The 14,129-nt window shown below is 45.1% G+C and overlaps 1 protein-coding gene across 1 annotated transcript in view; it reads left to right on the top strand.

The window, feature by feature from the left end:
• LOC311486633 (adhesion G protein-coupled receptor L3) overlaps positions 1–14,129 on the top strand; it is a 134,601-nt gene that overhangs the window by 19,321 nt on the left and 101,151 nt on the right. The window contains exon 2 of the mRNA XM_084542557.1: positions 11,322–11,431. Coding sequence (XP_084398683.1) covers positions 11,322–11,431 — 110 coding nt within the window. The remainder of the gene's footprint in view (positions 1–11,321; positions 11,432–14,129) is intronic.

Genomic DNA, 14,129 nt, shown 5'->3' with positions numbered 1-14,129 from the left:
TTTCATTAGCTTAGAATCCATCCTCCTTTTGAGTCATGTTGCCACAGAGTCATGTTACCAGACTTATCAGTTTTTATCAGAATTTGAGTCCGGTAACACACCAGTTAGATTTCATTACAGGGCGTGTTTCTACTGATACGGAGAATAAAAATACCCCTGCATGCAATCAGAGCAACGAATTATGTGACATGCGCCTAGTGACAAATGCAGTAATGGGTGTATCTTTTACAACAGACGCAATAGCGTAATCTAAACATCTGGTTGTAAACAAAATCAGCTCAGATGACGTGTGTGACTAGTCTTTACTCTTCTGTCCATAACAGCAAAAAAGACGCCAAGCGATTTACTGGCCCAGGCAGAATGGTTTCTGAATGGAGAGACTTCAAACCAGAACTCCCTAGCCTAGAGTTATGCAGTAGTAGCCCAGAAATTACTAACTACACAGATCAGGCATAACATTATGACCACCTTCCTAATAGTGTGTAGGTCTCCCTTGTGCCTCCAAAACAGTTGTGACTTCTGAGGGTGTCCTGTGGTGTCTGGAAATCTTTTCCAGTGGGGGCCTTTGGGTCCTATGGGTTGAGGGGAGGGGCCTCTGTGAACCATCCCACAGACACTTGATCAGCTCGGGATCTAGTGAGTTTGGAGGCCAGGTCAACACTTTGTGCTGTTCTTCATTTTTTCTGAGTTGTTCCTAAACCGTTTCTGTGTGCTGGGTTGCTGTCAATGCTATGGGGTGGGGGTGTCTGGTCTTGTCTAGGTGGGTGCTACATGTCTAAGTAACATCCGCATGAATCCCAGGTCCAAAAGTTTCCCAGCAGATTATTTCATTGTCACAAGATGGTCAATGTTATTTACTTCTCCTGTCATTTTAATGTTGTGGCTGATGTAAAAGATCAGGCCCCAGAGATGACCTTTCACATCTGCCACATCTACACACATCTACGTCTGCAACTACACTGCCGGATGCTGCTAAGTCCTTCACAGTAGACCTTTAAAATATAAAATATTCCACTGTGAATGTTTTAGCAGGACAGTTCCACTGTGTTCTTGTAAGTGGAGTAGGAGCGAAAGCACTTTTCCAAGTACCTATTCTACTCATAGAATTCACAACATCCCAAAATGAGCTGTTGTTCATAACGACTTATCCTCTTACACCCTTTGACTTTGTAGCAAGTCTCTCTCGGTACCTTTCTAAATGACTTCTGCGCGAACGCGAAGCCTCCAAGACAACTGACACGTTACTTACTGATCAGAACTGAGGGAGAACATCGCCTCCTGGGGAACTGATCAGAGGATACAGTAGATAGTGAGTCATGATCTGTCACCGATTGTATGTTGAACTGTCAGAAATCCCCGTTGCCTTGTTTGAAACTAGTCAGGATAGACAGCGCTGCATATTAATTAGTCATATTCTGCACGTGCTGGGTGTTGACACAGTTTGCATAGACCGGTGCTTCACAGCCATTTGTTAGTGATCATCTCTATGGAGATGTGTTATGTTAATAATGGTTAGTGGTTCATTTAGTTAATTTGCAGGATAAAGGAAAGGAAATAGCGCGCAGGTAATGCATTATTTATTGGAATTTCCTCGCTGGCTACAAGGTTGTTGTTTTAGTTTGTGTGAGAGACTAATAGCGGCGAGTGGTAATCGCTCTGAAGATTTAAGAAAACAATGCTCTTTGCTGTCTTTTGAGCTGCACAATACGACACGTAACCAACCAAGATGCGTATCTGCAGACATCCAAAGGAAATGACTCGAAATTATTCTGCGCCGTTTATGTTTGCCCTTTTGCGATAGACCCTCGTGTCCGTTCTCCGAAAGACCACTTGCCGGGTCCCTGCCTTGGAAGCGGAGATAAGCTCCACATGCGAACGCACATGTGAAAAAAGGCCCGAGCACTCACGACGGAGAGGATTCATTATACGAGGTCCATTGTCTTCAAAAGAATGCTCTTGCTTTATGCCACCTGAAAGACTCGGACTGAGCCAACGTGAACTCTAACACTCATCGAAATTAATTATCACAGAGGCCCGAGCTTTTATTGTGTAATTTAAACAATACACTCGCAGCATAAACTCTAACTGCACTCGGCCTATAAAAGCAGTTTGATAGGATTTATTTGGATAAGTCATTTTTTTTTTTCCCTCTAATGTTGAATTTGGATGAGCCGCCCCGCCTCCCCCCATCCCCCACCCACCCAGCACTCTCCAGCATGTGCCAAATTTGTACTTTAATGCAATTTATACTCACACAGCCAGATGGATGTCTACAGCATGTGCAGGATCACGGGCCTGACCTTTCAGGTGGGGAGAGAAATTGCATCATCTAGTACCTGTTGTGGCGCACAGATACATGGATTTATTTCAAAGGGGCTAGCTGAGAAAGCTTGATCCGCCTTCAGCTGGGTTTCTGCTGCTAGTAACGCCGTCTCAGATGAAAAGACGGGGCGTTCGCTGTACTATGCTGGATCCATATGCCTTTTTCCCTTTGTCTTAGCTGCCTGCGCGCATTACGAGAGTGATTTGGAAGCTGTTAGTGTGAACTAAAAGTGAAGTAAACATCTACTGTGGGGCTCTTCTTTTCAAGGATCAAGCCACTTAGCCGTGGTAGAATCCATATTTCATTTCATATAAAGAGTTGTTTATTTAGATTTAGCTGAAGCCCTCGGTGCTGCAAAGTAGTTCAAATACAAATAACAAGTGTATGTTTTCTCTTGTTCAGCCGCATCCTGTGCAATTTAAGTCCAAAAACACGCTTTTTCTCAATCAGTACAAGAGTAACTAAACCTCAACCAAGACACAAATTCCGCTCCTTTCCATTTGAGCGTCTGTTTCCTAAACGCGCCGCGATTGTTCGTCCAAAATATCCGTTTACCTCGACGGCCCCATCGATCTTCCCGGTGTCGTTTCATATTTCCCCGCTCCCATGAAGCCTCTTATGATTTAGACCTAACAGAGAACAACTGGAGGTAAATAAATTCCTCCTCAGCAGCGAAGCTCATCATGGGAGGAGCGCATCCCCCGAGGCGGTGACCTTTGTCTTTGGCTGACCTCGAATCCACGTGTTGTCTGACAAAAGCAGCAGCCCCGGAAAGTCTCAGTTTTTCTCTTTGGTCCAAAAGAAAGAAAAAAAATGGATCTTGGACTATTTTGACTCTTTGTGAGTAAGAAATTGTAGTATACTGTATGATATATATTAAATACAGTGTACTAATGATGGAACCAGCCACTGAAACAGTGATCAGCTGAAGTATATTTAAAATGTCAGTGTTGCTGTTGTACTATATCTGGGCTTGATGGAAGACTAAACTGGAGTTATATAACTTACATTTTTCATTTCAGTTAGTTCAGTCTCAGTTTGCTTCCAGAGACTGTTTCAAATTAGTTTTTATTATTGAAAAAGATTGAGTTTTAGTGGGACATTTGTCATCGGCAAGATTTAAGAGAGTCAGTACACAAATACACACAAATACTTAGACTTTATGGAGGCAACAGACTCCAAGTCATGTCCCGTTCTAGTTTCATTTTTCATAAATGATTGGACAGACATAAACAGATGCTTTTTGTGGTGTTTGAACAAAGAGACTAAAACTATAGGCATTTCCTGCATCTAAAGTCTAGCTTTTACTTTGATTTCAGTGTACCTTGGTTTAGTTTTTAGCTTGAGTGTATTATAATAACCTTGGAGTGAGCACCAGCAGCTTAAACTTGTCATGACCGCCGCTGTTGACATTAGTCCCGGAGACTGTTTCCATAAACCTGACGTTATTGAATACAGATTATGGAGTCCGCAGTTACCGCGAGTTCAGATGTCCTGAAACACTCAGGACATGTGTTTTCTCCAAACTGAAGAGTACAGTAATAAAAAAAAAAAAGCACATGAATTACAACGCAGGATCCCTTTGAGGTGTCGGCTCCGGGAAAGCGGGGAGACAGACAGAGCAAATCAAACGGGGCGAAATGCCGCGACCGTTGTTTAGATTCGTCGCATTCGTCACCGCGAGCCCGTAAAACGAGGCCGGTGTCTCGTCAGAGTTGCCGAGTGTTGCCTCTAGCCGTCACCTCGGCTAAAGTGCAGACAAGTCCAAACACGCGGTCGGACAGGAAAAGCGCGTGTTTATCAGGCCGAGCTCCGGCTTGTGGTTTAGGCCTCTTGGACCGTCGCCGGGAAAAGGACTTCAAAGATGAATCCATACGTCGCCCCCATCCGCATGTGTGTGAACTCGGATCCTTAAAATACTCCGGCAGCCTGTTCTAGTTCATCATCTCCTCACATCAAATCGGTTGTGCTACAGTATGTTCCTCAGCTGTTTGTTGCGCTGGAATGAATTGCGGCTTATCTCCCAAATACAATATTAGAGAGGAGGGAGGGAGGGAAGGAAGGGGGGGGGACGTGTGTGATGTAAAATCTTATGAAAGCTACTAATCTGTGTGAATGGCTGAGAGGGATTACGCTTGTCAGGAGGGGGAAAAAATGAGCCTGAAATGCTCCTTTTTTGGAGAAGCAACATTGAATTTATGTAAGCAGCAGAAAGAGTTCATGAGAGATGATCAATCTTGACCTTTGTCTGACCACCCTTAATGAAACTCTTATTCCATACTTAACAGAGCCTGATAAAGGTCATTCATATAGCTCATGCACATAAACACTCCATCTTCCCCATACCCAACAGTCACTTTAGCGCTTTATTCAATTCTGTTTAGTTCCACACAGTTAATCCTATATAAAAGGAATGTGGTCGGTGTTTTGTTGCCCATAGTGACGCATGCAAACACTCATTTCCGAGCTCTGTGATTTGCTTTAGTTTTATAGCGTAGCTGCTAATGCCGCCCAGAAGGCAGACATCTTAAACGCGGCAGTTTGTAATCGCCCGTGACTCTTCACGCTGATCGATCATCTGTTGAATATGCACATGCACGTGTTCGCGCGAAGTTGCGCGCGCACAGCGTTTGCGCCGCTGCCGCCCGGGCTTAAGCTCGAGAGAGGACGCCGGGCTCCTTCGGCGATGCACTTCAAATCCTCCACGCCCACACTCAGCCATTGTGTTTGTGTTGCCTGCATTCATTCCCAGTCTCCTTCTTCTGCTTTTTTGAGTCTGTGCTGAGCGGCTCAGTCGGTGTTTTGGAAACAAAGTCTGCAGTTTTAGAATAAAGAGGGAATTTTTCGCTCGGTTTCAGCGGTGCTGTTGTAAGGTAATTGATCATCTTGTGTGCAGATGGGGTTCTGTGCGTCTGCAAACAAGTGAAGAGCATCCCCGTCTTGGTTGTTTTATTATGTGAGCAACAATTCTCTACCACCAAAGAGGTGACATCACGAATACATTTATTTTTAGAGAAAGTGATTTACAAACCATTGACTGTGTATAAAGATGGACTAACCTCCTGTGGCACACCTAGTTTTGAAGCTCAACATGGGTGGCACCTGATGCCGCCAACTTGACTCTACATCAGTACTCACTGCTAATTCAACTATGGTCAAAGAGTGGAGCTGAGACGGGCGAGTGACACTCATGAGGCAGCCTCAGCAACTTGAGACAGCACTCACCTGTCACGGGAAGCAGCCTCTCCCCGAATTATGCATAACTTTAAGCACGGATATAATTTAAACAGGTCATGAATGGAAAAATTTTGTTATAGAGGCCATAGCAGCTGTATGTACCAGTTTGTAAATGTGTTTATTTCTGATGTGAAGCTGTGAATTTTAAAATGAAGGCCTATAAGGAGTCATTTGGAATCAGCCTTGAGTGGCCATTGGAGGAACTGCAAATTTTCGCACAGCTCCGGATATTTCCTGGACAGATGGTTCCTTTACAATTATATAATCAAGTTTAAGCAAATATATAAGCTAATAAATCTAAAAAGCTAATACACCAATCAGCCACAACATTATAACCACTGACAGGAGAAGTAAATAACATTGAACATCTTGTGACAATTCAATGATCTGCTGGGAAACTTATGGACCTGGCATTTATGACTATGTTACTTAGACATGTACCCCCCACCTAGACCAGACCAGGCACCCCCACCCCATAGCAATGACACTCCTTGATGGAAGCAGCCACCCCCAGCAGGATACAGGCTGACACAGGCACACACACACACACACTGTAGGAATAACTCAAAAAACATGAAGAAGACCTGGCCTCAAATTCACTAGATCCCAAACTGATCAAGTATCTGTGGGATGATCCACAGAGACCCCCTCCCCTCCACCCATAGGACCCAAAGGCCCCCACTAACAACATTCTGTTGCCAGACACCACAGGACACCCTCAGAAGGTCCATGTCCATTCTCTGATGAGTCACAACTGTTTTGGAGGCACAAGGGAGACCTACACAATATTAGGAAGGTGGTCATAATGTTATGCCTGATCGGTGTAAGCATATCTGATATCTGCTTTATTATTATATTTTTTGTTTGCAATGGACTACCTAAGAGTTGACAGTAGGATTTAATAAAGTCTATTTCCCTGAATGTAGTCAGATTAATAGTTTTAGTTTGTTTGATAATCCCAGATGTAATTTAATTTAACCAGTATTTTTTCTATACTGTATTCTCTGCAGCAGGGCTCCTTAACGAACTGCTTTGTGTGAACAACTGGTTTCCAGAGGGACTTTCACTGATAATTCCTCTTTCTGTAAAGCAGCTACAATAACAACACTCAACTTCTACCTTTTAATAAGTCTTGGTCGTACTCAAGATCCGAATGCAAAGCATCCAAGACACTTGCTTCCGTTTCTCGTTGAATGTTTTGAGTTTTAAAGGTTGTTTGTGTGTGTGTGTGTGTGTGTGTGTGTGTGTGTGTGTGTGTGTGTGAGTGCTGCGCCAGGAGACAGCCTGAATGGAAAGAGATGGATGCTGCGGCATGCAGCTGGGAAAGATAATGAATGAAGTCGACCGTGGGTGGCGAAGACCATCACTAAAGCGTAATGGGTCCCAACAGAGGGACGGGGATATTGACCCGTCCGTCACTTTTTCTCCCCCCCCCCCCTCCTCTCCTTCTCTTTCTTACAAATAAAAAACCCTTGCAAGTGTGTACACAGCACACAGAGACACACGCTGGAGTGTACACATCAAACAAACACTGCCTCGGCACACACACGCGTCCCCAAAGCACCTTGTGCATCTTTTTGTCCTCTTCACACAATAGCTAATGCCGGTGTGTGAGTTTCTTAGCTGAGACGTCCTTTTCAAAGCAAATGGAGGGTTTGCTCTGTGACAGGGGCCGTTTCATCAGATATATATGAACTGTGTAAGAGCTCAGAAATGTCCCCCCCAGTGCCGGCTGATCTGTCTCCCTTCCTATTTGACTTACTTCAGGCGAAATTCTTTGATATGGATTCTATGGAAAATGGCTCGGAGCAAGTTGGCGTGCTGGAAGCAGATTCAGCTAAGCATTTTTTTTTTTTCTCCCTCCCCGCCCTCCTGAACTTTTAAAAGCTGGCGAACCCTTCTCTCCTTCCACTCGGCTGGTATTTCCCTCCTGATATAAATCACTCGGGTTCTGAAAGAGAACAGTGGTGCACACCAATTCTCTTTTATTACTCTCCAATGTGGACAAATCTGTCTGGCTTTGACAGCGGCTGCGCCGTCTCTGTCCGTTTCACTTTTCCTCCACTGATTCATCTGTTCACCCGTTCGTCCATCGATTCATTGATTCGTTTATTTATTATTTATCCTGCGTCGGTGGTCAGCGCACCGAGGGGGACTCGGCCCCACTTACTGTCATCGGAGGCAGCAGCGGGATCTGCCGGCGATTAGAGTGATTACAGTTTGTGCTTACATAGGGCTCTGGCGCTTTGTGCCACATCTCCCCCCGTCAGCTGGCTGTCTGAGTTCTAATCTGCCAGTTATAACAAACTGCAGACGAGGGAACAGGAGGAAAAAAAAAACTACAAGGGAGGAATGTGGATAAAAACGGGTTTTTAGCCAAATAGCAAAATGAGATTTTTTGAAATCTTCTCCGTTAGATGATCATATCCAGTTGATCATGTAATCCCTGCTCGCTTGCTGTCTTTTTGTCTCCAGAGATGAACACCTAGATTGGATGTTTTGTGCATGCATCCTTTTATCATTTGCTGGCAAGATGCCCACCGCGGCTTCCAACCACCTGCTGTTTACTTCCTCCTATACGGTGCATATGTAATCCTAACCGTATCTGAATCCACCCTCCCCCCAGCGGTTCAAAAGGCCTCCGTCAGAGCCAAGTGTCTGATGAAATCCTGATCACCCCCTAATTAGTATTGTGAAGTCATTGTGGCACGTAGTGCGGGCAGCTTCACCCGCTATCGATCCCCCTTCCTGCTCTGCCATCGATTTGCGCTTAATGCATTTAATTGTAATTATTTCTCCACCTGATTTTAATCCCTCGCAATGTCCAACGCCGCCTTCGGGTGCAGACTGCAGGAGAAACCGGTGTGAGGTGTGTGCAGAGGTAGAAATGGGTGCATAGCGGCGATAGGAGGGGATTTGTTTGGAATATGGGTCAAGATGGATGTTGAGGCCGAGATTGAGTTTGCAATCCATGCTAAACGGCGATGTTTAATCCCTCCAGAGGAAGTTTTTATAAACCACCGCATGATTAAAATTCCCGATTGGATCGCAGCTTAACTTCCAGGGCGAAATCAGGAATCAGACAGGCATCAAACAGGTGCGACAGGGTTAGGGGAAAATAAGCCAACTCTACGTCTGTGTTCCTGAAGAAAACAAATCAGTGAACTACGGTGTATGTGTTGTACGTCTGTTCATAGACGTGCTCGTGCCTCTTCTCCAACCGCTGGCTCAGATACATCTCTTCTATCCGCCTCTCTTCTAATTCTTTCTGACACTTAATCTTAACCTGTGTTCTCACCCGCTGATTACAACCCCTGACTACCTCCGCCCCCCCCCCCCCCCCCCCCCCCCCCCCCCCGCCCCGCCAGCTCTAAACAGAATAAACCTGAAAACGTAGTCAGGATAAGGGTGCAGAGAGGAGCAGGCTGCCTCTATAATTGTTTCTCAGTTTTATAGGCTTGACCCCGTATTTATTTGACTGGCATTTACTGCCTGAGAATTAATTCCTCATGTGCAGGGACAGGCTGCAGACAGCTGACTGGGGTGAGTGAGTGAGTGAGGGAGCGGCGGAGGGTGAGGCGGGGTGGTGAGGGTGGGTTCACGAACCCATAAAGCTCACATGAGAGAGAGAGGGAAAGTAAGAGAGAGAGAGAGAGAGAGAGAGAGTCGGCAGACCATATCTCATTACCGGCTTGGCTTGAAATGAGATGGGGCCCCTTTTTTTTGCTTGTCCCTCACTGGTTCGATTGATTAGTCGGCAGCCAATCAATGTTAATTAAGGTGTAGAGAATCCTTTAATTGTGGCGTATGAATCATTGTGTCAGACCCCGCCTTGACCTTCACAGGACTTACACTGTGAACCGCCTTGCTGGGGAATAAATACCTTTTATATATTGCGAGATAATGGCGGCCCCCGTAAATGAGTATAGATTTGACGGACGGACGGATGGCCCGGCCCGCATACACTGTAGCGTAGCCGCGGCGGGGCCTCATCAAGATCGCATCCACAACAGAAACCGGGCCGACCTCCGTTTCCGCGGGTTTTTCATTCAGCGAGCGAGCAGACGCGGGGCTCCGGCAGATCGATACCTGTCAAGATGTTTAAGAGTTAATGTTTTGTGATAAGTGTCGCTGTTATGTCTGGCGAAAGGCTTTCCGTGCATATAAAATTGGGGCTTTGATTGATGACTGCCAAAAGCGAAATGGCACAAGAGGACACCACCGGCACTGTAATTGTGCCTTTTTTTTTTTAATGAAGACCTACATTTCTACGTTGGAGCTGATTTTGCACTCAGATGATTGTGTCTGCCCCCTCCTCTCCACCACCACCGCCACCACCATCATCCATCATGCAGTAATAACAGTGTAACCTATACGTGGTTTAAAGCCCGGTGCTAGGCCCATGACATCCAAATCTAATCCTCCAAAGAAAGATGAATTTACCCAAGAGAGCGCCTCCAGAACCTGAAAAATGGAGAACGTCATAACTTTACTCCACTTCACCACAATTTACTGTTCTCAGCTATATTGCTGTAAAATCAAGGCGGTGTCTAAATTAGTATCCTGTTTTATCTTTCCAAAAAACATTACGTTATAATCTTCTGTGGGACGTCTTGTCAACTGGTCCTCAGTAAAGAGTCGCTCCTGGTAGACACAGAGCAACTTTCAGGAGAACTTTGGACTGTTGTTGTTTACAGTGTTGAGGCCAGTTGTAATTTTAGATTGCCTGCTGTGAAGCCTTTCTATTAGGTAATGGTCTGAGCTCCTAACAGAAGATTTTCTTTGAAGCCATCCTCTAGAAGATTTACTTTGATGTATAGACTTATTATTCACCAGCATTCTCCCATTTTCTTCTGGATTTCAGCCGCCCGATGTTATTCCGTAAGGCCGTTCACACCTGGCATTAATGTGCGTCTCGGGCAGCTCTGAGCGTGCAGGTGTGATCCGATGGCCTGGTCAGCTTTTTGGCCACATTCTTTTAGCAGCGTTAACGCAAACGCGTCCTCGGCTGCACTGCGGGGCTGACATCTCGAGTAAGCCCTAGCACGTACTTCAATTCAAATGCCAACGGAGCCGTGTAACAGAGCTGCAACAGACAACAGAAACACTCAGCTGAGATTTAAACCACGCATTTCCTTCTGTTCCTCTTTTGTTCACATCTCCAGATGGTTTGCCTGTAGTCTGTACTGTTTTAATTTCTTCCTTTCCTAATTCGTCTTCTTCTAACTTTTGTACATGGAAAGCACATTACTTCCTCTTCTGCTTCGCTGGTTGTTGTTTTTTGTGATGGAGATGTGTGTTTATTTGCGTGTAGAGCAAGGACATAGCGCCAGATCACAAGTGGTCACTCAAAAATGTGTGGACGCGTTCTCCCTCGCTGTCCGCTTGTGATCAGATCGCCCGTGTTAACTGCAGGCGTGAACAGGCCCAAGAAAACCTGATAAACACTTCATTTCCCCTTTGATGGCGGTGAAAGGGCTAGAAAGGGCGGGGCGCCTCTTTGAATTATCCAAATATAGACTCCCCGCTCTATATATTTAAATAAAAAGATCGGATGAATCGTTTTCATAAACAGCCGAGCTTTATAATCTCCATAATCTCCGCTGCAGAAGGAAATACTTTAAGCTTCATTAACCATGCACTAAACATCTGAGTAATGTGCGGCTGTATACAGTATTATGGCCAGTCATAAGGAGGGTATTATCTAATGTTGCTGCCGTTTTCTCACACAATGTCTTTTTTTGTTTTTTTCTGCTTTCAGATGTAACAACAGGACCCAGTGCGCTGTCGTGGCCGGCCCGGACGTATTTCCCGACCCGTGCCCGGGAACCTACAAATACCTGGAAGTCCAGTATGAATGCGTACCTTACAGTACGTATTCCCCAGTTCTCACACAACCCTAACGCTCTTACCCATTCTCACTGCCTCTTAACTCATTTTGACGTGCATGCTGGTCATTTTTATTTATTTTTTTCTAACTGTTCAACAATATCTCAAGTGTGTCATCTATAGTAGAAGAGATTAGGGCCGAGCAGTGGGTGTGAAGGCACTCGGATGAATGTTCTGATGAACATTGTGAACAAAAAAATGTAACACCCTGTCAGAAACGTTATTGACAGTGTTGTATATGTGTGAAAGAAGGGGGGGGGGGGGTTGCCGGTTGATGTTGTTTATGAGCCGTCAATGTCTGACGGGAGATTAACACTTTCTTCATCGTCTTCATCCCGCTTAGCATCAGTTCTGTCAACATTGTGGCAGCTTACACTTAATTATAAGTAGCTTCTTCTATAGGATGCTGGTTGTGTAGTTTAATAATTAAAAAGTAAGCGTATCCTATGGTATTAAAGTGGCATGACGAGGAAGTACTTTATGATTACTTTGTTAGCTGTGTTAATGCTAAATAATGCCGTCAGTGACGTACCGAGAAGAATAAAACACACATCTGTTAATGCGTTCAGTTAGACAGCGTTGGCTTCATTTTTACATGGTGCTTGTCACAACCTTCCCATCAGCTCCCCCGGTCCGCAGCACTTTAATATCTTCCAGCAAGCACGTCCGATCGTGTCAGCTCCGTGCTCGCTTCGCAGCAAGAAAAGCGGTTTGTCGTCCGTCAGGATGTAACGTCTTCCTCTGCTCGGCTCGGCGGGCCCCGGCTAATGTTCAGGCTGGTGTGGCACCTCTGAAGGGGGCAAATAAGAGCTGTTTAATCAGTGCGGCAGGTGACAAACACTGTCGGGCCGCGAGTTGTTTAAGTGGAAACGCTCGGGGAGGGGGGGGTGGAAAGACCGGCAGGGGGGTGACAGGATGAACGCGCAGAGAGGAAATCCAGGTGAGGCCAGAGGAAGTGGCGTGCACAGTGCCATATGACCTTCTGTATTGTTTTATAATGTCCTCTGTAGTTGCAAAAAGAAAAAAAAAACTCCTGATATTCTGTGGCTTTCTCAGAAATGATGCACAACTGGAAATGTTTGGTAGCTGTGTTAGTCTGCAGCTGCTGGATTGCATGCAGCAAAGTAATTCAAAACCATCTTTTATAGCATTTGATGTCCTCACATGCTCCCTCAGTAGTCTGCCTGTCAGTGGCTTTCATGTTGTGAAGTGAAAGCTCCTTCTACCTATGATCTAGAGCCAGCAAATGAACCCTTTATACCTGACTCCTTGCAGTATGCACATTTTTCTATTTCAGTCACCCGGTGTCAGTGCGGTTTCTCAGGTGACCCAGCCAAAGCTACTGCAATGGGCAGAAAAGGCGTTTTGCACGCCAAGTCCCTATTTATGGCATGCGTTTCTTTTTCTCTCTTTCTTTTTTTCTTTTTACAATCCATCATCTGTTAAATATTATAAAGCAAATCTTGCAAGCTGGGCCCAGCCAGTCATATTATCCTATTCACTGTAAAAAATGTTCAATACAAGACAAAATGGGAGTCAAGCAGTGAGGATGATATATTGGTCTTCTCACTTCATGAAATCAGAAAAAAAAAAAGGAAACAGTCCAGCCAACACTGAGAAGACATCAAGTGTAGGGAGAGTTTCACCTGCTGACAAAGGAGCCGCACAATTATTCCACTCGCTGCCAAGACTATTTGAGGGTGTCTGTGCTCTAGTTTTGAGTCGCCGGCAGCAGTACCGGAACCACATATGATAAAACAAGACCACCGATTCCCGTGATCCGGTATGATCCAGTGTGGCTGACAGCAAGTACGCACCGCAGCCGAGGCCATTTTGGTTAAAAAGGCTTTTTAAAAGATGCAAGAAAAACTTCCACAAACCTGTTGTGGAAGTGGTTGACTCAGCGTGAGGCCGTACTATTCTATAAGTAGCTCGGTGCACAAACTCCTCAACACAGCTATAATCATTCCACCTGCTTTGGTTTTCAACCTAGCATACAAGGATGCTATCATTTTGTCCCCAAAGGTCTTACCTTGAGAAAACACTTCAACCTATCAGCCTGCAATTCTGTAACATCTTGTTCGTCAAGGTGTACCTTTTGAAGCCAAGATGCTTTTTACCACTTAGCATAGTGAGGGTATGAGTAAATTCCTCTTACGTTAGGGTGGTCTCACTGTTTGGCAAGTCAGACGGTGGTTGTAACCCAATAGGAACCAACAAAAGAGTTACTGCTTTTATTTTTCCAATCCTGATTTATGTTTTCAATATTCCATTGACTGGTTGGATTACGTTGTCGCCAGTCCCATCCCATCCTAATCCCACGACTGTCATGGCAGATTGAATTTTTCTGAATTTATATATATGTTACCGTGGACACGGTCATATAAAAATGTTTCTTGTCCAAGAAGGAGGGTTTCCAGTTCCCTGCCAGTCCTCATCCCAGTAAGCCCTCCAGGTCGATGGGAATCCAACTGGACCCATGCAGCCTGTACTATTTCTGTCCAATTCCACGTGGTTGAATATGTTGTAAAATCTCAAATCCCATCTTGTTTCCATTACTCGCACTTCATTTCACCGTCCAAAATCACATCTAGACACGTTATGACGTGCTATAAAAAAGCCCTCCACCCAGTCCAGAGACTTACTTTTCCTGTCCAGATCCCTGTGACGCAGAGTAACC

This window comes from Chelon labrosus (genome assembly GCF_963514085.1).
Source record: "Chelon labrosus genome assembly, chromosome: 1".
In the NCBI taxonomy this organism is placed as follows: Eukaryota; Metazoa; Chordata; class Actinopteri; order Mugiliformes; family Mugilidae; genus Chelon; species Chelon labrosus.
The sequence above is the reverse complement of the archived record's forward strand: the minus strand, read 5'-3'. Positions and strand labels throughout refer to the sequence as shown.